Consider the following 24,267-nt stretch of genomic DNA (forward strand, 5'->3'; position numbering starts at 1 on the left):
AGATGATTTTGCGATATTGATGATCTTGCAATATTGGCCAATATTATTGTCAATAACCGTAAATTCAGTAACTTATGGCCCATATCGTATCGCTGATCTTGAATTCCTTAGTCACCATGGTGTGTCCTGCTGCCGGCATAGAATTCTGTCGAGCTCTTTCCAAAGCTGAGGCCTCTAAGATGAAGAGTTCTAGCCATAAACTACTGTTAGGCACCTGCTAGTAATGCTCTGTGTATATTTGAATTGTATGGACAACGACCTTCCGACCATACATTCTCCTGCTTCGACTAATGTTAGCCTTCCAGATGATCAACAAAGCTTCCAATCAACCCTTTTCCTGCTTGAAGATCCAGTTGAACCTTCCTGACATCTACTTCATGGATTGTTTCTTACATGTATGTATGCATGTATGGATGGATGGATCTATGCATGCATGCATGGGTGTATGCATGGATGGATGGGTGGATGCATTGTTCTGATTATCGCCGATGATATTGATATTATCGGCGATACCAAGACAACAATCTTTCGTTGGATTTCCAAGTTTTGCTGAAATATTGGCGTTATTTCGTATGGAATCGATAACTCGAGATATTGCTGATAATATTGTTTGAAAGCCTCGTATGATTAAAAAATGTGTATTGCAAAAAATTCCACGATATATATTTTATGGATGCATGATTGTATGTATAATGTATTATGCATGTGTGTATATGTATGCATGCATGGATGGATGGATGGACCATGGATGTATCATGTATGTACGTATGCATGCATGGATGGTTGTATGGATGGGATGGATGTTTGGATGGATGGATGGGTGGATGATTGGATTGGATATATGGATGGATGGGATGGTTGGATGGATGGATACAGGGAAGGTTGGATGGTTGGATGATTAGATGAATGGAAGGATGGTTCAAGGTTTTCGGGTTGGATGGATGGATGGTTGGTTCAAGGTTTTATGGCTGGCTGGATGGTTGGATAGTTGATTGGATGGATGGATGGTTGGATAGTTGATTGGATGGATAGTTGGACGGTTGGATGGATGGATGGATCATTATTCATGTGTATTGTGTTTATGTTCTTATTTATGCATGGATGTATAATGTATGAATGCATGGATTGTTTACATGCGTGCATGGATTGATGCATTACTTATTTACTTATTGCACTTCTTTCTTATTACAACACATGCTTTTAGGCCTCCCATTAAATGGAAACTTATTATGTATTCATCTTTTTTTTTTTTCCTCTTTTGTTGCAATTTTTTGATTAATAAATATGCAAATATGTGTATTTTGGCATCTCCAGAAGTTCATTGAAAAATTCCACCGTTTCCCCCTTGTTTCTCCAAAATTTCCCTCAACCAGCGATACATTTCCAGGCATCGACGATACTTGTTTCCTTATCCCCAGTAGCAAAACTTGTAAAGAAACCGATGCTACGAACACTAGGTGGATGTCCGGATGTATGTATGGATGGATGAGTCATTCTCTGTCTTATTTAAAAAGCTTTTTAATAATGTTCCTAACTAGATCATTGTATTGCTTTTTGTCTGACAATACATGGTTTAGGTCCCTTATAAAATGGAAACACATTATGTTTATTTATTTTGTTATTATTTTTCCTGGTATCTGCGACATTATCAACGATGTTGATACATGTTTCTGTTTCCCAAGTCATCGGTACATGTGATGATACTGATACTTCGAACACTGGGTAAAGGAGCTCTACATTGCCAGGGGAACATCCCTTATTTTGGCTCTATCTAGGAGGCTTCAAGGATGGTTGCTTGAAATACATTCTGCCTACAGTCACCTTGGGGTTTTTTCTATCCTCTCCTTCTATAATGGTATATTTACATTTTTTTTTTCATGAGTGCTGAAATACGAGGGTTAGTTGACCATCTGGTTTGATTTACACCTCTTCCCTTCTCTTTTTTCCCTGCTTTTCTCCTCTCTCTCTCTCTCTCTCTCTCTCTCTCTCTGAGAGCTTAGTTTATTGATCTTACAGCAGTGTGGTTATTATTCAAACAGAATGGTCTTAATCAAGCAAAATATTTCTTGGTGGGATAAACACTCTTGGATATATGGCTGGTAGGATTAAGAATCCCCCTCTTCATGATTATACGTATGCTACGTTGAAGGTTTGTTATGGAGAATACAAAAACTGCCTTACTGCCAAGGACTGCAGAAAAAAAAAGAAGAAGAAGATGTTTTCTGCATGCTCTTATTTCTGGTTGCTAGTTATGGGTTCCGATTAAGATTCGTTAGGCTTAGATGTGAGATATTGGTCTTATAACCTGCTGCAATGTATGTGTCTGCCTTAGTGGATTTCATGGTCGTGTAATATATTGCGATGAGTTCTAGAAAGGTTACAATATTTGCATGACTCGGAGCTGTGTTTGTGGTTGTAGGATATGAACTGGACTTTACGTTGTCTCTTGTTTTTGTTGTGAACTGTTTACCTTATTGGTTCCCTTTTTAGTTGCTTTAGGGTTAAAATCGATCTTCTTTTATTTATTGGACTGGCAAGCTCCACTGAGAATGCACAGTTCACTTCTGACTGAATATGATAATTGATGTATCTGCTTTTTAAAATTTAGAATTTGACAGTCATGTTCTCGGTGCTATTTATTTTGAGTATCTGAGTAAGCAATATTTGTTTTTCTAGGTGCAGAAGAGAACAACCAGCAGTTGCAGTCACAAAATGCAGGGGTATGTTTCCATCCTATTATTGGTAACCCATGTCGTGGTATGAGTGCTCCTCGTGGTTTTGATTTTTCATGTGATCTGTGTTCCATTAATGTGGTTGATTTTGGATGTCAATCCCAATTTCCGTGTTGGGTGGATGCATTGCATTAGTTGTTACCCACACAATTTCAAAGCATGTCCATGTTTGTTTCTAGAACTTCAATTTTCTGTTGTCTGTTGGAGTGATGTACCCATGTTACATTGTTGAATAAAGTGGGCATATTGTTGATGCTTGTGAGCTTACAAGGCTACTCATAAGTGGGTCATCGGCATCATCACCAAGATGTCCCTATGTGGCTCCATGTCGCGCTCTACCTGTAGCTGCATCTCTTTCAACTTCACATTGTAGTGACAATATATGAGCTTCTACAGCTTCTCATAGCCTAGTCTGTCCCTCTTGTTTGTGGGGATGAGCAAGCACGTGCTCCAATTCCTCTTGCACGGTGAGGAGGAGACTGTTTGAGTGAGCACATGGGTTGTCAGCAACTGCAGCATGGGAATGTTGATTCTGTTCATCACCCACCACTCCTCTGCCAATCCATTGGAAGCATGTCTTAGTTCAAATGGGGAATACAGGTCTATCACGGACCATAAGATTTGAATACTTGAATGAATACATATACTCACATATCATCATATCCCTTGATGCTCTTGCAGCTGCGGTCAAGACCACACCCTTAACATCTCGAAAATGCAGTAGCTGTCAATCACGATTGACTATTATTAATCACCCATCCAATAGCAGACTATAAGAGACTCAATTTGTCAGTACTTCATTACCTAAGTGTGTTTTTCCTGTCGACTTAGGGAATAACTTCTCGTAAACTTGGTGGATGACCATCTTTAGACCATTATCCTTCTAGAGCTGATGTTTGTAGTGGAACTTTGGGTTGAGGTTGTATGCTGAAACCAAAAATATATTTAATCATCAACATTAACATAGAAAAAAAGTAATACTAAACTTCTATCCTTTTCAAAAAATGTATCTCTCTGAGAACTCCCACGAGTTTCCTCCCCGCAAAGCTTATTTACAGGAGAGTTCCAAGCCCTTAAGGCGAGAATCCTCGTGTGATAGGAAAAGATCATTGAGATGAGAAGTGCAGAGAAACAAAGGCTGGTCGATCTATATCCTGCTATTCTGCTGCCTCGAGAGATCCTAGTCGCGCTCGTCTAGGCAGAGATGTCTCCAGAGAGTCTGACAGCTTCTTGCCAGCTCTCAGAGGAGAATCCCTCCTGTCGGCTCTGGCTAGCTCAGAGGGGACTACCATGGCATCCTAGGCAAGGCCCTCTCTATCCTTGCAGTTGAGGAAGGTTGGAAGCTTATTTCTCGTCGCTGTCCTGGTGCAAAGTCTGACGCCTCTACCCTGCTTGCTCCTTTCCCCACCCTCTTCCTCTCCAGCTTCATGGGGGAGTGGGATGATTATATGCTCACCACGGTTTTCATCAAGATCGGCGAGGTGAAGGAGGTGGTTATCCCCAAGAAGAAAGGTTCTTCCAACGGTCGTGGCTTTGCCTTTGTTCGCATGGCTTCGCTTGAGGTTGCAGCTAAAGCCATTTCCTCCCTACATCTTGCTGGATTCAATGGAAGGAAACTGTTTGTTCAGTTGGCCAAATTTGGGCCACCCTCTCGCCCTCGGCTTAAGAAATTGGGTCTTCCCCCTCTTCCCCGAGCTGTGCCCAATCAGGCAGTTTCCACTCCCTCTTTCAGGCACAAGATGATGAGGACGCAGGGTCATTCATTTAAAGACACGGTTACTGGGGCTCCAGTAGGGAGTTCATCTTCCCCCTTTCTTCCCCATGCTCCCCCATCTACCCCTTCCTCCCCTGCTTTGTGCGACTCCCATATCAGGAAAATCTTAGGACCTGGCCTCGAGATCTCTTTGGACACCTCATTGGTTGATGATGCAACTAAGGCTTTTCAGCAAAGCTTAGTAGTGAAGTATAGGAAGGGAGTCACCATGGTGGACATTAACATTTGGTTAAGAGCCCTGTTGCAAGCTCTAAGTTGGCGATTTCGGTCTCAGCCTTCGGGAGAAGACGAACTCCTCAAACTCAAGCCTAAAGAAAATCTCAATGATATCCTCATGGTGGGGGCCCTGTTCAACAATGGCCCGGTGATTTCCCTCTATCGCTGATCTAAATTCTCCATTTTTGGAGTGTCGGAGGCCTGGTATCACCTTCAAGGTATCCCTCTGGAGCTGTGGGGTCGAGACTTCCTGCTTTCGGTGGTCTCATGCACGGGTGATGTCCTCTCTTTAGATCTGGCCACAGAATCTGGTTAGGAGCTTCGTTCCGCCTATCTCTTGATCAGGAAGAAGCAGCTGGCCCCCATTCCTCTCACACCAACATTCTGGTCTTGGTTGAACCGCTGGGGTAGGCTCCTCTGTTTGCCTTACTATCCCCCGGGGGCGGACGGAAGGTTTGCCCTCCAACATTGTGGGCTCTGCATCTGTTGGAGACGGAGTACGTTCAGTTCCATGCTCCCATGACCCTCTGGCCAAGGAACAAGGCTTTCACATGCCGAACTGCTCCACCTGTGTCCCAGTGATCGTGGGCCCCAAAGCAATCTCAACCACTGATCATTCTCACACGGAACCACTGGACGGCCCAGATCATCGGTCCCCTCCGGCTCTGATTCAGCCATGCGTCGAGCTTGGATGCCCCAGCTCCTGACGGGCCTCACTCCTCCAGCCCAGCTGTTATCTCCTCCTCTACTATCTCTCTAGACTGAGCTTTGTTGCTTAAGTGCAACTATTCCACTCTCCCCGCAATGAAGACAAGCCAGTCAGAAAGGGAACACACCATAAAACCCTCCCCTTTTTATTACATCTCTCACATGCCAAGCTGTTATCATATCTCTAACCAAACCAGGCATCACCCAACGTATGTGGAAAAGGTTTAGAAAATCTGTCCAAATTTTTTAGCAACCTTGCAATAAATGCACAGATTATCCTCCATTTTGATTAAGATTATACAGTTTGTCCTTCATTTTAATGAAGATTAAATATCTAGTGCATTCTTTATATGTATCTTTTCACCTTTTACTGAAAGCCACAAATCTGATGGTGGATACTTCACAGTAGATTCTTCTTTCTCTCGTAATTGGTTGTTTATCCACTCCGATGTTAATATATTTCTTTTTATTTATAAGTTTTGTTGCTGATAAAAAAATAAGTTCTATTTATGCAGCGTCAGTTGCTAATTTTCAGGCAGCTTCATATTCTACTTCTGTTTCATAATTTATGTTTTCACCATCATTTCTATTTTGGTCTATTTATTTCAGCATGTTCAAGTAATATCATTTTAAAGGCTTTCAGTATTATTATTATTATTATTTTTAATTTTTAATTTTTTATTCAGCATGGATTATTGTTGCACTGGATACATTCCAATCTTTCTGCCACAAAGTTGTATCCATTAGAAGGGTTCTGAGACTTACAAATTCATTGATTTCCGTGCATGTGCTTGTATTTGAAGATGTATCTAGGCATCTATATTAACTTCAATAGGATAAAGGCCAAGTATTCCATTAAACAGATACCATTTGCTACAATTTCTTGATTGTTCTCAGATCTTTTATTCTGATGTCGTTGAGTTTGTCCAGGTTCTTCACTGGAGCGGCACCACAAACAAGAAGAAGGGTCAAAAGTGGGGCAAAGAGAAAACTTCAGTATGTGGAAAGAGTGATGATGATTCTGTTGAAAACTGCAATGAAAAGTCCACTGTTGAAGAAGGGGAGCTGGCACGTGATGCTGTCGACTTCGAGAAGCTAATGCCCTTATCTGGCTTTCCTAAGGTCCGTCACTATTAGAAGCTTACAATGGTTTGCAGATCTCTATAAAGTACTTTGTAGTCAATTTCTTGATGGGTCTGTCAGCATTTTTTGTTAGTCCATGCAGTATTCATTTAGGCCATCTGAGTCATCAGAGAAATATCCTATCCACTTGCGAACATTTAGTTTTGGATGGTTTTGCTCTTATGCATCCTGAGTTGTGGGTTTGAGTTCTACAAGTGTACTCAAAAACCACAAAAGTTGTTAAAGTCTTATTTATTTTTTATCCTTCTAGTCAGGGAATTGATTTTAAAGAACTCAGAAACTAACAATATCTGAATCTAATTGCAGGAAGGTGATGTAATTGCATATCGTTTGGTTGAATTATCGTCATCATGGAGCCCTGAGCTTTCTTCTTTTCGAGTATGATTTTATTGATTCGTCTATAGGTATTCAATGCATCATTGTTGCATACACCCCTCAATTTTCATTTAATTTTTCACTATAGGTTGGGAAGACATCATTCTATGACACAGCCTCCAACATGGTTAAGCTTGTAAGTTTCCCAGGGTACAAGATGTCAAATGAGGAACTGCAGTCAAGCATCTCACCATACAATGAAGATGGCTCTCTAGAGGTATTTCTTACATTCCTTGCAACATACGCTTATTTTTTATTTTAATTTTTGGAGGCCTTTAGTGGAGCTGGTCAAGTTTATTGTTCTTCAGTTTGGCAAAGTTTAACAATCGTTGGTGTGGTACAGATCAATTTTGCATCACTCTTTGATGTCCGTATCTTCATCCATGACAAATCATTACCAACAACTGTAATTACCCGTACAACTGGTGAAGATCTGGTGAGTGCTCAAGAAGCTGAAGTGGGCGCCTCGTTCAATTGTAGTGCCAAAGATATGGCTGCTCCTGTCACAGGTATCCATCTGTAGAAAAATACATGTAATTATGTGTGCGTGCGTGCGTGTGCGTGCTATTTATATTCCTGTGGAGCGCTATATGTGTGCGCGTGCTGTAGTGTAACTTTTAAATATAGTGCCTTCATGCCAAGTATATCAACCAGCACTCATTATGCTTCTTCTCTCATCTTGGTAGAAAATGGAGGGATGGTGAAGGGGAAATGGGACGAAATCAGTCAAGCTTTAACTGAAAAGAAAGCACAACTCATGAAAAGGAATGGTTGGGGTACGAAAGAGAGTTCAGACAAGGCTGCATGGTCATATAAGGCCTTGCGAAGCAGCGCTCTTGGCCCGACTGTGGCCCTTTTAAGAGCAAGGAATGACCTGCAAGCATGATGAAGGAATCATTTGGGCAATTGAAGCTGTGGAGCAAAAGGAAATGATCATGGGGCTGTAAGTTTTGGTTTCATCGTACAGTATCTTTTGATCCCATTTGATCTGTTAACATTGCTAACATTGGGCACTTCTATTTGCCATCCCAATTTCAACCTTTTGTTGTCCCTTACTGTGGAATTAGCTTGGGACTCGTTGAAGCTAGAAAGGACTTTATTTCAACACAACTACGTTCCCATGAAGATTGTTGCTGGAATACCATTTCATTTCCAAGCTTTTGCCCAAGGTTCTTAAACATCTTAAGATACTGTTGTGGGCTCCGCCTAAGACCATAGGAACTGATATCTCCAATATTTTCAGTATATAGTGATACTCCGAATATATATATATATATATATATATATATATATATATATATATATATATAAAACAAAAAAAAACAAAAGAAAAGTATTTACCCGATAATATCTGGTTATTCACAAATTATCTGCAATGCCTCGGTAACTTCACACTAACAGGGTCTGGCTCCATGGCTCAGTGGCAAACAGACTTTGTTTCAACACTGAGATCATGTGATCGAGTGCCCATGTGGTGTGGGTGTGGGTGTGTGTAAAGAAAAGAAAAGAAAACTTCACACTAACATTATCCATAGATTCAGAATTTACGACTTCTTCCCTTCATTTTTGTCACTTAATTTTCCTATACGTATTTTATGTTTATTTTCAATCTTATGTGATCTTTTACTATACTGCACAAAACCCAAAATCTTGGATATATCCTTAGAATTTCCATGTCACCGGATCGTGGAGCCCACTGTCATGTTTGAGAGAAATTCATCCCGTTCACAAGTTTGGCCATGTGATTTTATGAGCCGGACCAAAAGATGAGGCAAATCAAGTGCTCAAGTGGGCCACTAACCAACAAACAGTGGGCTTCCTGACGTGGGACCCACCTGTTTATTGGATCAGTCTTGATTTAGGACCCACACCCTAAAATTTAGATGGCCAAACTGGTGGACGGGTCAGATTTGTCATACGCATCATGAAAGTGGCTCCACTAAGATTTGACAACGACTTGAGGCCTTGTCCCATATCTGACTTGGCCTCAAATTTCATCGGGACCATTGTGTTGTTTAAGAAAATTTTGAGCCGTTCACCATTTGTCATAAGATTTTAGGGCCAGGGCTATGAATAGTTTCAACGGTGGTAAGCCACTGACCAGTTTTTCCTGTTGTGGGACGTGCCTGTGCATTAGATCTACCTGGATTTTGGGCCAACACTATAAAATGAGATGGCGAAAGTGGTGGTGGACGATTCGAATTTGCAATAAGCATCACGATTCACGAATGTGGCCCCACTGGGATTCAATGGATAATGATAACCACTAACGCCTCACCGTTGCGTTTCACTTAGACTCCGCCGCGTATTGCAGAACAGAGCGCCAATGCCGGTACTGTGTATACATGGCAAAGCTATGTGAGCACTACTATGATGCACGTGTTTTATCCACACATGACATGGGCCCAAAAATGAGGTAGATCTAATGTTCAAGTGGACCACACCACATGAAGCAGTGTGGACAATGACACCCACAGTTAAAACCTTCCTAGGGTCAACCTGTTAATAAGGCCACAGAGACTAGGATGAAAAGAAAACACAAATATCAGCTTGATCCAAAACTTATGTGGCCCCAAGAAGTTTTCAATGGTGGGCGTTTAATCCCCACTGCTTCCTATGATGTAGTCCACTTGCTTTGTTTCTCCTTTTGGGCTCATGCCACTAAAGTTATTAGGCCATTGATGTGTGGATAAAACAAATATATCATGGTTGTGCCCACGGAACTTTGTTATGTGTATACATTAGCTCCATTAGCCTTATTTTGACATTTTCATTTTCTATCATCGACTCATGTATTACTATCCTGAGCGACATGACCCGCATTTTAATTGGTACAACATCTACGACTCCATAAAATAATGAGTACGGGATGGCTTTTGTCGCTGCTCGATGAGTCGTTTGATAGGCCCATAAGGCCTCCTGCAATTTTTATTTTTATTTTTAATTTTTTTATATTTTTATTCATCTTAGTCACGCTTATTTCTCGTGATGATTTTCTTCAGAATTTTGATTATCATCTTATTAAAGGCTTCTGCCAATCCGTTAGCTAATGGATAACAAGGTGTCGAAAAGAAATGTTGGATGCCAAATTTTTTGCATAGCTTTTCCATATTTCTGTTCTTAAAAGGAGTGCCAATGTCAGTAATAATTCTTTTGGGAATCCCGTATCGATATATGACTGCATGATGAATAAAGTCGGTGACATCCTTTTCCTTAACGTTGCGTAAAGTGACTGCCTCTGTCCATTTGGAGAAATAATTTGTTGATGCTAGAATATATTGGCATCCTCGCGAGGATGACATATTAATGGGGTTGATGACATCCAATCCCCAGGCTGCGAAAGGCTACAAGGTTATCGACTGCTGCAAGTTTTCAGGATGCACATGTATAATATCACCATGTACTTAGCATTCATGACATTGTTTAACGAAAGTGATTTCACCTTTAAACATAGAGGGCCAGTAATATCCCATGCGATATATATAGTGAAATAAATTTTGACCGTCTTAATAGGCCCCACATTCTCTTGAATGGACTTCCCTTAATACATAATCTGCCTCTTCCGTGTCTAAACACTGCAACAACATTTCATTATAAGATTTTTTGTATAACACTTCATCGTGCATGATAAATCTTTTTTTTTTTTAATCTCTATTTAACTTGCAACTTTAGCAATTGTTCTTCCGGCAAGATTCCGTATTTAAGAGAATCAATAAATGGTTGTCGCTGGTCATTAATTACAACTTCTAAGCAAGATATTGGTTGCGCTTTAATAGTTTCACTTATGAGCTCAGGTGATGGTGGAAACATCCGCTCTTCGATTGTCACTTGGAGAGGGCTCCTGTTGGGACAAGAAAGAGCCACGCTTAGACTGGCCAATGCATCCGTTTTCTCATTCTTATGCTAGGTAAATGCTCAATTTCAACATTATGAAACCCTTCCAACAATTGTCGCGCCTACCGGCAATAGGATAACAATTTCAGCTTTCTCATTTCAAACTCCGTTTTCAGCTGATTTATCACCAGCTTGGAGTCCCCAAAGATTTGTAGAGCTTGGATATTCATCTCGTGGGATATTTTTAACCCTATAACGAGGGCATTATATTTAGCTTCATTATTACACATACTCAACGTGAAGGAGTATGGTAGAAGGTCACTATGGGGACTGATAAAGATTACTCCGACATTTACTCCTGACGCTTGGGAAGCACAATCAAAATACATCTGCCACGGACTTGGCAGCTCAACTAGCAGCACTTGCTTGTCTGACAGATCATTAGAAATTTCTTCACTCTCTGGAACCAAATGGGCTGCTAAAAAGTCTCTGACTATTTGTCCTTTTATTGCTGTGGAAAGTTTGTAAACAATCGTAAATTTAGAAAGAAGTAGCATTCATTTGACTAGCCTTCCAGATAACATTGGTCGTATAATTAAGTACTTTATCAGATCTACTTATCTTGTGGGACAAGCAATAATATCGCTGTTTCTGTACAACAAAAATAAGGGCTAGGCATATACATGCACTGTCGGTCTAATAGAAGCCATCATCTTGGGTGTAAAGAAGTTGGGAGTTTTCAGAGACTCACAACTTATCATCAATCAGAGAAATGGCGACTGGAAGACTAAAGATGAGAAGTTGATCCCATATCACATTTACCTTGAGAATCTGATCTAAGAGTTCAAAGAGGTCACTTTCTCATTCATGTCGCGGGTTAGGAATCAGTTTATAGACACTCTTACCATGTTGGCATTCATGCTAGAGATTTCGAAGGAAGCTTCGAGTGGGAGCTTATAGTTGAACCTTCAATAAGAGCTTTGTTTTTTTTTTCAAAAAAAATAAAAAATCTACAAATCGAAGAAGCCAAAGCAGGTGTCCCTGGTATACTGATATCAATATATTAAGTGATATATGTAAAGCCAAGAGTATTTGGAAGAGGCTATGCCTACTGATTGCCACACCATCCAGCAGTTGGTGGCTGAGTTTACAATCAATGGAGAGATACTTTACAAGTAGTCCTTTATTCAAGTCCTTCGTTGTGTGGACGAAGCAAAAGCAACCAAAATCATGTCAAAAATCGACAAGATGTGTGACCCACATATGAACAGTCACATGATGGCGAAGAAGATCTTTTGACTTAGCTATTTATAGTCAATAATAGAGTTGAATTGCTTCCACACACGTTAATAAATGCTTTAAGTGTCAAGAGCATGTAGATCAAATTCAAGAATTGCTTTTGAGCTCTATAACTTATTACATCCTAGGCATTTTCTATGTGGATTCTCAACATCATCGGGAACTCATGGCAATCAATTACTTCACAAAGTAGGTAAAAACAACATTCTACTCCACTATTACAACATCTCCCATGGTTAAATTCATGAAAAACAACATCATTAGCCAATAAGGGTTCCCTCGTGCCATCGTCACAAACAACAGATCGCCCTTTGTTAACAAGATAGACGAATTCCTCAAAAAGTCCAAGATTTAACGTCATCGGTTGAACCCCTATTGCCTCAAATGGATGGTGGGGTCAACAATGCAAACGAGAAGCTCATCATGATACTTGAGAAGATGATTAAAACATATCATGACTGGTACGAGATACTCCCATATGCACTTTGGGTTTGTTGGACATTTTTACGGTATATTGTGGGGACTTCTTTCGAGCTTATTTACAGAATGGAGGTGGTTCTACCGGTCGAAATCAATATCCCATTTCTGCAAGTATTGCTGAAAAATGATGTCAAGGAAGGTGAGTGACAGTAAGCCCATATGATCGACTGTATCTCGTAGATGAAAAGCGCATGCCTGCATAAGCCACATAATATTTCTAGAAAAGAATTGCTTAGGCTTATAACAAAAGTCCAAAAAAAGAGTTTTAAGGTATGTGACATGGTTATGAAGTGCATCTTACTATTGTACATGTCAAGGTCTAGGGCAAGTTCAAGCCCTTGTGGGATGGTCCACTGATCATTCATGAATTCCTTCTGGGAGGTGCTCTTCAACTTACCAATTTGAGAGGTGAGGACCTTCCGAAGCCAATTAATACCAACAACTTGAGGATCTATCACGGGTAACTTTGCCCAACAATGTCAAGAACTACATTTGCAAAGATGAAGCCAAACGATGGAAACGAACCATCATGAGATACATTCCACTCTCCTCCCCCAATTGAGTGCTCAAACAAAGGGTTCAAAAAAAAAAAAAGAGAAAAAATGACAAATAAAGCACATTATTCGAAGAAGAAAAGAAAATGAGTCAAACCCAAAATGAGAGTGCAAATCCTCAACCGCCATACCACTTCCTTCTTAGGATGGCTTCAGTCAAGGTCAATGGCTTCACAACCGTGATTGGAGATAAAAGTTATGCAAGCTATCAGTAAGCCAACAATGACAAAATTCAAGTCTCTAGTCACTATTGCGCAAAAAGGAAAATCTAAAAAAGAAACTCTAAAGAATGAGACAAGTGATTTCTAAAGATTCAAGAAATAGTCACTAAGCAATACAACGTGGGCTTTCTAGTAGTATCTAACCATATGGAATGATTCATCAACATTGTATGGGTTCTAACTTTGTGTCTTATCATCATCTATACTCATTCTACCACTCTATTATGACCTCATTATGTGAAGTGGTTCACACTTCATTCCTTAATGCGCTTGACTACTATAGATGGCAAAACGCAATTGATGAAGAGATATCTACCATGAACATGGTAAGGACAAGGATGTTAGTCCCCTTACCTTCAAGCTAAAGGACAGTTAGTTGCCAATGGGTATACACTATTAAATACCAACTGGATGTATCAATTGAATGTTTAAAAATATACCTTATGGTAAAAGAATATACTCAAAACTGCAAGCTTGATTATGAAGAAACTTCTCTTTTAGTTGCAAAACTAAACTCTTTTCCAATTTTAATCTCTACAGTAGCTAACAAGTCTTGGCTATTGTATCAGTTATACGTTAAGAATGTCTTGTTAAAAAAGTAATGTTTAGGTTGAAGCAATCTCCACAAGACTCGCTAGAAAAATTAAACAGTACAATAATTACCATTGACTTTTTTAGGTGGCAAGTGGATCACTTTGTTTTTATAAAGAAAAAAAAAGGGGGTATAGTGGTTGTAATCGTGTCTAATTAAATGACATCATCATCATACATAGTGATGAAGGAATTATAGAAGTCAAGCGTTACATCCAGGGGCAGTTCCAAACCAAGGATCTTGGAACCCTCTTCCTAGGGGTCAAAGCAAGTTATCTGAAGACCCAGAGAAATACTTACATACCTAACTATCACTCAGCCAGACATCTCCTTTGCTGTGAGAGTAGCCAATAGGGCTGCAGATAGATATCCGTTTACAATATTACCTAACATATGACTCCCAAAAATCGAATTACCGCTGACCTGATTACCAAAGGTCATTTCCCTAATTAACCCAACCAATGATACCTTGAAGTGGAATATCGAATATAGGGGTGTACTTGAACGAGTTAGCTTAGTTAGCTCGCTCTACTCAACTCGAAAAAGCTCAATTTGAAGCTGAGTTTGAGCTGAGTCGAGCTGATTTTTTGAGCTCCAAAAAAATTTCCAACCAAGTTTGAGCTTGCCTGAGCTCGACTCGACTTGGATTGAACCCCAACTCGAATCGAACTAGTTCGGTGACTCGGTTACTTTGATATTGATGTTGCTCACCAAGTGTTTGATGAAATGACTCAACGAAGTGTCGGTTAGTGGCAATGAAGGTATGTATATGAAACAAATACCATTTTTCCTTGATTTAGATGTTACCTATAAGGTGTTTGATGAAATACTTGTAAACAGCTGCTGCTGTTTTACATTCACTGAGAATTTAAAAGTGCCTGTAAGGTGTTTGTGAAAATGCCTCGGCGGCTCGAACTCGGCTCGAACTGCTGACCAAACCGAGCCGAGCTGGCCAGTCAGGCTCGAGGACCGAGCCGAGCCAAGCTCAAGCTGGGGTCAGGTAGTGGCCGAGCCGAGTCAAGCTGAGGCCAGCTCGACTCAGTTCGACTCAGTGTACACCCCTAGTTGAATACAGATATATAGCATTATTTTTCTATGTTTAGGATTTTGCTAATTTGTTAGGTACTTATTTTTTACTTATTATTATTAGGTATTAGTCGGATATCCAATTATCCATAGGTCAAACGTAAATCAGATATGGATCCCAAATATCAAGATAATATCATATACAAATATTGCAATGTCCTATCAGCATCTGACCCATTTAAAAGCCCTAGTGGCAAAGGTGCACAAGCACAACAGAAGTATGGCAATGCAACAAGGGTTGAGCACAATAAAGGCACAAAAAGAAGTGCAAAGGCATTACAGACTTGTAGCAACAAGTCAATTGTCGTGGCAATCTTATCACAGCATATCCATTGTGACATGTGGGTTGCAACAGTCCAATTATCAGTGAACATGTCTGTTTGTGTAGTATCATATGCATTGTGTCAAATGTATAAGAATAATCTTGTGTCATTCACACTGCAGATTCCTGTGAGAAAATTGACCGCGGTGTCATGAATACTTGTTTCACTTTACTCTTGTCGAAGATGTGTCATCCCACTCTTATACCAGTTGATGGGATGGAGTTCATATATGGTGAAGATTGAAGCGATGCAGCTAAAATGATAAACAGAGCTAAATTCCAATTCTCATGGCCTGCTCAAGACAACCACAACTGGGCAGGCAAGCCTTTTCATTCTCCCTATGTATGGTGAGGACCGTAAAGTAACCAATGGATCTTGAGCAAGTACAACCAGGGGGAGCCCCACCTCTACCTCTTCTTTCCCTCCTCTTTTCTCTTATTTTGTTTCCTCTCCCCTCTTTTTGTCCCTTCTCTTTTCTTTTCACGTCTCCTCTCCTTTCTCACGTTTCTCCTTTTTACTTGTCTTTCTCAGAGAGAAAGAGAAGGTCGGGAACTGTGGCAATGGTGTAGCTGCGACACCATGTGCTGCAACGTGGCAGTGGTGGCCCCACTAGCTCGTCATCCCTTTATCAATCCAATTGCAAGCAAATAACTGAACACCAGTACAGGTGGTGTGCTCCCACCTTTGCACAAAAAGAAAAGAAGAAGAGGGAACTACCCACAGATTCTGGCCTGCATTAATGGCAGGGGCTGGTAGGCTTGGCAAATTACCGTGGGTTGTTGGAGACAATTCCCTCGCAACTTTCACCTCATGATAGAATTTAGGATCCCCCCCCCCATGTGCGCACACACACGCGCGTGCACACACACAAAAAAAAAAAAAAAAACATACGGGTGTGGTCATAGGTGGACTCTTCTGCCAACAATTCCCTCACATGTCTTCTTCCTCCTTGCAAGGTCTCCTAACTTTTCCAATTTGATACAGTAAAAAAGGGAAAAATGCAGAAAGAAGGCAGGTTGTACACATCTAATAAGTATGCTGTGGATCAAACCTCCTCCTACCTCGTCTGTAGTAAGGAGTTTCATCGATGGTCTTCTTCACATACTCGACAAAAGGCTGTGGAGTCCGTGGGGACGGCTGACTCACACTGCCTGGGCTGCGGTCTGGTGTCATAGGGCTTGCAACAGCTGACACAGTTGGCTCTGATTGGCTGGACCTCTCCGGTCTGTCCAGCAACCGTATAAAGACAAGGACAGTCACTACCAAAACAACAGCGCACCCAAGTAGAGCAGCCAAAACAACACCACTTGTCATTGCTGATGTGGTTCCTTGTTCAGTCATGTAGCCAACATCAATTTCGACTCTCTGCCCTGCAATAAAAGAAAGTCAAAAAAGTGTCATTGTCGCAATAAAGGAGGTACTAGTCTTGTTCTAATGGGTGCTATCCAGCTTTGGTAAATGATACGGATGTAGTAGTGTCCATGCTCCATGAAGGGAAATAAGTTAAAATGCCCCCTACCTATTACCAACAACTGCTAACACACTTACCAAACACCGAGCCTGTGGGTGTTCAACAAGTCTCAAGCTTTCTTTTCAACGTGACTCCTGGTGCATTGGAACCCAGAACCAATGGCATCAACAGTTTTCCAGAGAGCAAAATTGGGAGTGGTTTGGGATAGAATGTGTTAGAAGAAAAGATTTAGTTCACTTTGGAGAAGGAGATTCACTAGGTGCCAAAACTGAATCTTAGTAACAAATCCTTTTGTGCCCTAGTAGTGTGCCCACTTTCAAGGACAGTAAAGGCAGAACACTACATCGGTTGGTGAGCGAATATAATTACAGTCTACTTCTACAAAACAGACAGCTACAGAAGGAAAAACCCCCTTTAAATAATACTCCAAAGAATAAAAAATTACGAAAGAAAAGTCCCTTTTAATTGTAATGCGAAGAAGAGTGTAGACATCCTTTCTAAGAGAGAATATAATAGGAATTTCCATGAATAGCAGGAAACTTGATTAGAAACATAAAATAATGTTGGGAACATTATACCGGTGGCTGGAAGTGTGATGATAATTTTGTCCGCAAACCTTTCGCCACGTAGAACTTTGACCTGGTGTTATTACGGAGATGAGAAAAGGTAACTACACTCACAGATTTTAACATGGTTCTTTTCTAAAAACAAGAAAAAAGCATTGCTAACCTCATATTCTGCACGCCCACCAATCCCAAAGTCATCACTTCTTAGGGGGCTGACCAACATTAAATCTCTAGCTTTCCAGTGGATTTCCACACCTTAAAAGGAAATGATAAGGACAAACAAGTTAGCGTCCATCATGGGAATTCCTAATCCTAAGAGAGTATATCAATAAACCACACCTGTGTTTCCCATAATTGTTATGAAACTCTTGTTGGAGTTCGGTGTCAGGTTCATCTGCATCAAGCAGCACCAAGCAGCAGTTAAACAACATGCTCACAAGTCCAGAAATCATTACCAACATTCCTGGGTTTCCTTCTCTAGTGACTTAGTGACCCAGCCCAGAACCAGGGCAAGCGCACCAATTTTGCAGCATTAAAACAGAAAAAAGCCAGAACTTGAGCTGGAACTAATGCAAGTGATGCTTGGTAGTTTGCCAATGAAAATACAATGTAAGCAGAAATAGGAAATATGAATAACATGAATGTCAGATCATTTCTGCAGGTAATATCAGAAGCAGTTCTCTACCTTAATTACAATGTTATTACCTTTCCCATTTCCAAAACTGAAAAGCCCCCAACAAAAAGCGCATGTGCAGATCCGGTAACCTCTGGTGCTTCTCTCAATGAGGCAATGATGGAAACATATACAAGTCCCTCATTGCTACTACTCTTACTTCTCACAGCTTTCAACTTGGGCATAACACGCACCAAATGCTCAGGAGAATGCGGGAAAAAGAGACAATATGAACTGCCAGTATCTAGATCTCTCCATGGCTTTGCATAACTGAAATTTCACCAAAGCAATACACTGACAAAATAAGAAATTCTAGTAACTTCCTAAACAAAGCATGAGAAAACAAGAAAGAAACATACCCAACAAAAGGTGGGTCAACCCTACAATCATAGGGGACTCCCATATTGTTACCAGTGGCTCCAAAATGGTCATAAGAATCCCTGTTTTTGGAAAAAAAGAAAAGAAAAGAAAAGAAGAATTAAAATTTGTCAATAATCTTATCATGCATAACACTAGTTATTTTCATCAAGCAAAGTATCTAAACATATTAGAACAATAAGATGATGGAAGTTTGACTCCGTATACCATCCTATACAAGGTGCACCAAATATCAAGAGAAAAACAATAGTGCAACGATTTAGTGGACAAATTTGGACTTCCAATAAATGGGTAAAATTGGGCAATACATCTTGACAAATCAGCAATCACGTACCACATTGATTTGTAGTTATGAGGATCAAAAGAGATAATATCGGGTTTCAATAGTTGCAGAAGAATCCACTTCATTCTTGCTTGACATATGGCAACTTCAGGGCAAGAGCCAACATTTTTAAATATAAATTCTTAACCTTCAAAATCTACTGTGAAATCATTTGTTTACTTGAACCAACATTAAGGATCAGCACATCAGTACCATTGGAGGGTGTATCAAGGCCAGGCTCAAGAACTATGTGATACAAGTACAACGCATATGAGACTGTATCTCCATGAGATTTCTTTTTCACCAGCAAAATGAGTAAAATATCAGAAATTTTAAAAAATGGAAAACACAAGAATATATATATATATATATAGCAGGTCTCAAGTCCAACTGGTTGGACCACAAGTTAAAGTCCACCTAGAGTATAACTTCCAACCTGTTAAGTGCATGCCTAATACAACACATCCAATATCTTAGCCCCACAGTGAGGATCACCTCATGCAAAAATCAAGGTCTCAAGTCCAACCGGTTGGACCACAAGTTAAAGTCCACCTAGAGTATAACTTCCAACCTGTTAAGTGCATGCCTAATACGACACATCCAATAGCTTGGCCCCACAATGAGGATCACCTCATGCAAAAATCAGCCCTATCCACTCATGAAATGGGCCACACCTTAGAAAACAATGTCTAGCCATTGATAAATAGAAAAATTACAAGTGTGGTCTACTCAATGCGTGGATATGGATGATTTTTGCATGAGATGATCCTCACTGTGGGGGGCCAAGCTATTGCATGGGTTGGATGTTGCATGCACTCAATAGCTTGGAAGTTATCCACTGAGTGGACTGTAACATGTGGTCCAACCGGTTGGACTTGAGAACACCTCACACGCTCACGCGGGCACACAAAAGGTCAAAGCCTAGAGTCTAGTTGATTAATAGGAAGTTTTAAACATCAATTGAGTCTAGTCCAAGCTTGTAGATCCTTGAAAATGGCCAGCTAAAAAAAACATAAGACTTTTAAACAAGTTCCTTTAATGAATTGATTGATAGGAAGCTTTAAACATCAATGGTCCAATCGGTTGGACTTGAGAACACCTCACACGGGCACACAAAAGGTCAAAGCCTAGCGGGCACACAAAAGGTCAAAGCCTAGAGTCTAGTTGATTAATAGGAAGTTTTAAACATCAATTGAGTCTAGTCCAAGCGATTGATAGGAAGCTTTAAACATCAATTGAGTCGAGGAGGAGGAGTTTGAATGTTGATTTGATCATTGATGGGACTTGATGTTTGAAGAAGAAGAAGAAGAAGAAGAAGAAGTTTGAATGTTGATTTGATCATTGATGGGACTTGATGTTTGAATGTTGATTTGATCATTGATGGGTAATTGTCATAGTTAATCCCACACTAGGAACTTGATGTTTGAATGCATTCTATTAGTTGATTGATGAATGGGAACTTGGTTTAATTGTTGTTGGTCATATTAGGATTTAGGATGACAACATCTTATTTTTATGTATCTAAATTCTATCATACATATGCCTTGGATTATACAAAACGTTCTTCTTCTGAAAGACGTTTGAAGTTTGGGATCTGGATTTACTTTCTGCATGTTTTGATGCTGGTTGGGAAGTGTGTTGAATGTGAAATATTGAGTATTTACCCTCAATTGTGCAATGGTTTTATATGCATAGATGTATTAAGTTGATCTAATTACATGCGTTTTACTATACGAGGTGATTTGGAGAGATAAGACAAAAAAGGACAATTAAAGTAATGATTTAAAGTTCTACGAATGATCAAGTGGAGGATTGGATGTTTAGAGGATAATATTGAAGAATTCATGTGCCAAAGATCTAAGAAAACCAAATGCTAAAGATGGAGAAAAGTTTAGAAAATCACACAGTCAAATAATAGAAAGAACATACTGTTCGTTCCCACTTGAGGTATGTTCGATCTGACCAAAAGAGTCAAAGACAATCCAGCAACAAACAGTGGTTTTCAGAATAAATTCGAATCGACCATTCGATGCGACCAAAGTGATGTTTGGTCCCACTGAAGGTAGGTTCGGTCCGACCGAAAGGAGATGGAGAGTTCGGTGCACATTTTGAATAAATTCGGTTGCAGCCGAAAGTATGTTCGGCTCGACTCGATGCGACTGAAGGTGATCATCGGTGCAACCTAAGCATAAAAAAAGTATGAAAAATTGAAGTCGGAGCAAAGTCGGTGCGGAATTTTCCTATTTGAAGGGGTGGTTTAGACCATTCAAAACACGAATTAGGGTTTAGTAGAGAGCAAGAGGTGGCGGAGCTTCCACGGAGTTCTTCTTCTTAAATCTTTTGGCTCTAGTTTATTTTTCAAGTTTTTGATTGAGTTTAGTTCAATTATGATAATGGTTGGCTAAGAGGTGAAGCTTGTAGTTATTTTTAATGTTTTAGTTTACTTTGATTCAAATTTGATGGTTTGAATGTTGAACAATTCATTGATTTTAGTTTAAATAAAGCTTTAGTGTTAGTTTACTTTGATCCACTGTCGACTTAGGGCACTTTGGATGCTTAGAAAGGCTAAAATTGTTTGCTCATCTATTTTGCAAGGGATTGATCTGTAAAATTCATGGATTTATCGTAGACTACAGGCACGCTAGATATTGTGGATTCCCTACGATCAATAACTTAATGCTTTATGTGGGAACTGAATCAATCGAAGTTCAAATCTGTTTTGGTTAGAGAATTTTGAATTAACCACTCTATTATCCGACTAAATAGAATAAGACTTCGATTTCAGTTGTGTTATCTAATTGAATCAAGTGAATTAGACATTAAGAATGGCTAGAAGTGGATCATCGACGCTATAGTGTTTCATCTTATTGATTTTCTTTCTACAACATCTAGATTTCCATCATTGCTTTACTTCCAATGGTTCATAGTTAGTTCTAGTTCTAAAGTGTTTTGAGAACATACCAATATAAGTCCCTGAGGATTTGATCTTGGCCTCACCGAGTTAAAACTACATTGCAGCCCTGCACTTGGGATTGTCATCCTTTTAGATCGATCACCCACCCAGGACCCATAGCTGCTACCTGAGATCCCCCTCCCAATCCTTTTGCTCCTGATTGTGTGACTTCGCCTCAACCAACACTCTTCTCATCTCCTCTCTCACTGGATTTGTTACACTTGGGCAGTCTTTCAAGTTATTATACCCCATGTCAAATGCTCATTCATCATAGATACCCCCCCACCCCTCGATCACCTAGCCACAATGGTTAAATATGGCTCCATATTTATTCCCTCCATTGGTCGTTCATGTTTCCACCCAATGTCCCTTACTCCTCCTTTTCCCAATCTAAATGACATTTTGTTCCCTGCTGAGACTGTATACGGATACAACAAAACGAGTTGCATATAGCTTCATACTTATTCCCCAAAGTTGGGTACATGAGCAGGCACAAGAAACATGCATTGTGCATTTACCAACTTTTTGTGCGAGAAGAGCTTGGAACATGTGAATAGATGCCCCACATCATCAAAATATATTCCAGGAAATGGTGCCCACTTAATCAAGCATAAAAAGGCCCCAATAACTTTTTTTTAAAAAAAAAAAATCCAAAAAACCAAGGTTGTCAACCATGTTGTTTTGGGTTGTTTACTAGTGTACTCATATCGAGACCTGCGAACCAAATTAGGTTATGGTTGGGTTCTCATTGGGTCTGTTGCCAAAAGTTGGGTTTGTCAGTAGGTTGCTTTGGGAGAGGTAGTGGTGTGCCTATAACCAGACTAGGACCTGGATTAGTTCAGCTATGGGTTCTTGTCAGCCAAGTACTGGTGTACCCATATACGGACCTGGGACCTAAATCAGGTTGGCTTTGGGTACTCGTTAGGTACCCTTGGTTCTTTTTTTTTTTTGGGGGGGGGGGGGGGGAGGAGAGAGAGAGAGAGAGAGAGAGAGAGAGAGAGAGATTAGTATTAGTAAGTCACCTAAGATGAGTCTAGTAATCTCCTCATAAGAATAAAATAAATACTAGTCACGCTCATATTAAAGATTAATGGGATACCCGATTAGGCATCTAAACCGACATGATTTTTTAAATGGGTATATACCCAATTTTAGCACCCTAGTTTTGAGGTTCCATATTGAAGTGTTAACAGGGAATTTTCTAAAACACTCATTTTGAAGAATCAGTCAATTTAGTCAAGGAATTATCTTAGTGAAGGCATTAGACAACTAGGGAGAGGCTAGCTATGGAAACAAAAGCCTATTCATTGCTTCAGGAAAGATGAGCTCATGCCAAGAGAAAATGGCATGCCAAGATATCCTATAGTAGGAATGAGAAGTATAGCTTTTCTCTGTCACAATCCCACTGGAACTTGGTAGTTCAATTTAGCCCAATATGCTCCATCATTACTTGACCAAACTTTGCACCTCGTCTGAGTTTTTATATTAAAGTGTTGACATGGAATGTTCTAAAATACCAATTAAAAAATTGAAATTTCTAAAACAGTCATCTAGAACCATAAACTATCTGGTCAAGGAATTCTTTAGGAAGCCATCACACAATTAAAGAAATGCTAGCTACAATAAATCCTATTTAGTGCTTCAAAAAAGATGCATGAAAGTGCTGATGCTAAAAGGGAAAATAAAGTCAGGATGTCTTATAATATGAATTACAAATGTCGCCTATGACTTTGTGGAGGTCAACAAATCAACATACTAGTCTATAAATAACAAGTAGAGTTCATTGAGGCCTTCACAGAAAAAGTGAATCCAATGCCAAAAGTACAACATGTAACACTTTTAATTGAATATTGAGATTCATATGCATTAACTGAATTTTGAAAAAAAAAAAAAAAAGAAAAAGAAAGAGGAAGAGGAAGAGGAAGAGAAAGGTGGTATATGTACTGAATATCAAAAGTGACATTTGGTACTTTAAATGTCAAGAAGGATGCTGGAAATCTTAGTTTAGATACTCATACTACTCCAAATGCTCATTGAATTGACTCAACTAGACTGGGTCCTCGGACATCGAAAACCAAAGGAGTCATTTGGATGCCTGTAATTTTTTTTAGTAATAAACACATTACACCTGAAAAGAGTTTCAGGTGTAATTGGTTTACATGCTATTCCGTTTGGCTTTTAAGTGGTAATCTGTTTACAGGTAAACAGATTGTGTTTGGCTTTTACAATGAATAAAGCAGGTATTCATACCACAGAGCTTGTGCAGTGAACCTTCCAAATTCCGCAAATCACATAAGGAGGACTTGGTTTTTTTTGGGCCCTAACAGAGCATTAAAGCATGCACACACTAGATGGATTGGATGTCTTCCACCCATCACAGTGGGCCCCAAATGCAATTTAGAAATTTTTAATAGTGGACGTCCCATCCTTCCCTCGTGAGGTCCATTTGATAATGGACGAGCTGTTTTTTTAGGGCCGCAGGAGAGTATCAGGATGTACCATACACATTACGGTGGGCCCCACATATCATGTGTATATTAACCATTGTGTTCTAACACGTATAATGCC

At 39.9% G+C, this 24,267-nt stretch overlaps 2 protein-coding genes across 3 annotated transcripts in view; one reads left to right on the forward strand and one right to left on the reverse strand.

Moving 5' to 3' along the window:
* Window positions 1–8,116, forward strand: part of LOC131238871 (coilin) — a 97,580-nt gene extending 89,464 nt beyond the window's left edge. The window contains exons 8-16 of the mRNA XM_058236462.1: window positions 2,500–2,556; window positions 2,677–2,720; window positions 4,007–4,695; window positions 5,068–5,175; window positions 6,273–6,552; window positions 6,880–6,951; window positions 7,037–7,165; window positions 7,292–7,457; window positions 7,635–8,116. Coding sequence (XP_058092445.1) covers window positions 2,500–2,556; window positions 2,677–2,720; window positions 4,007–4,695; window positions 5,068–5,175; window positions 6,273–6,552; window positions 6,880–6,951; window positions 7,037–7,165; window positions 7,292–7,457; window positions 7,635–7,834 — 1,745 coding nt within the window. The 3' untranslated portion in view covers window positions 7,835–8,116. The remainder of the gene's footprint in view (window positions 1–2,499; window positions 2,557–2,676; window positions 2,721–4,006; window positions 4,696–5,067; window positions 5,176–6,272; window positions 6,553–6,879; window positions 6,952–7,036; window positions 7,166–7,291; window positions 7,458–7,634) is intronic.
* Window positions 8,117–16,230: 8,114 nt separating this feature from the next.
* Window positions 16,231–24,267, reverse strand: part of LOC131239858 (nuclear pore complex protein GP210) — a 157,053-nt gene continuing 149,016 nt past the window's right edge. Inside the window, exons 31-36 of one of the 2 annotated variants that reach the window (XM_058237748.1) lie at window positions 18,406–18,486; window positions 18,079–18,316; window positions 17,713–17,767; window positions 17,537–17,628; window positions 17,386–17,446; window positions 16,231–16,706 (exon numbers count right to left, since the gene is read on the reverse strand). In XM_058237748.1, coding sequence (XP_058093731.1) covers window positions 16,363–16,706; window positions 17,386–17,446; window positions 17,537–17,628; window positions 17,713–17,767; window positions 18,079–18,316; window positions 18,406–18,486 — 871 coding nt within the window. In that variant the 3' untranslated portion in view covers window positions 16,231–16,362. Of the gene's footprint in view, window positions 16,707–17,385; window positions 17,447–17,536; window positions 17,629–17,712; window positions 17,768–18,078; window positions 18,317–18,405; window positions 18,487–24,267 lie in introns of those variants that run through there. The other variant, XM_058237749.1, reaches the window with a different exon arrangement.

The sequence above is a fragment of the Magnolia sinica genome, chromosome 3 (genome assembly GCF_029962835.1).
Source record: "Magnolia sinica isolate HGM2019 chromosome 3, MsV1, whole genome shotgun sequence".
NCBI classification, from domain to species: domain Eukaryota; kingdom Viridiplantae; phylum Streptophyta; class Magnoliopsida; order Magnoliales; family Magnoliaceae; genus Magnolia; species Magnolia sinica.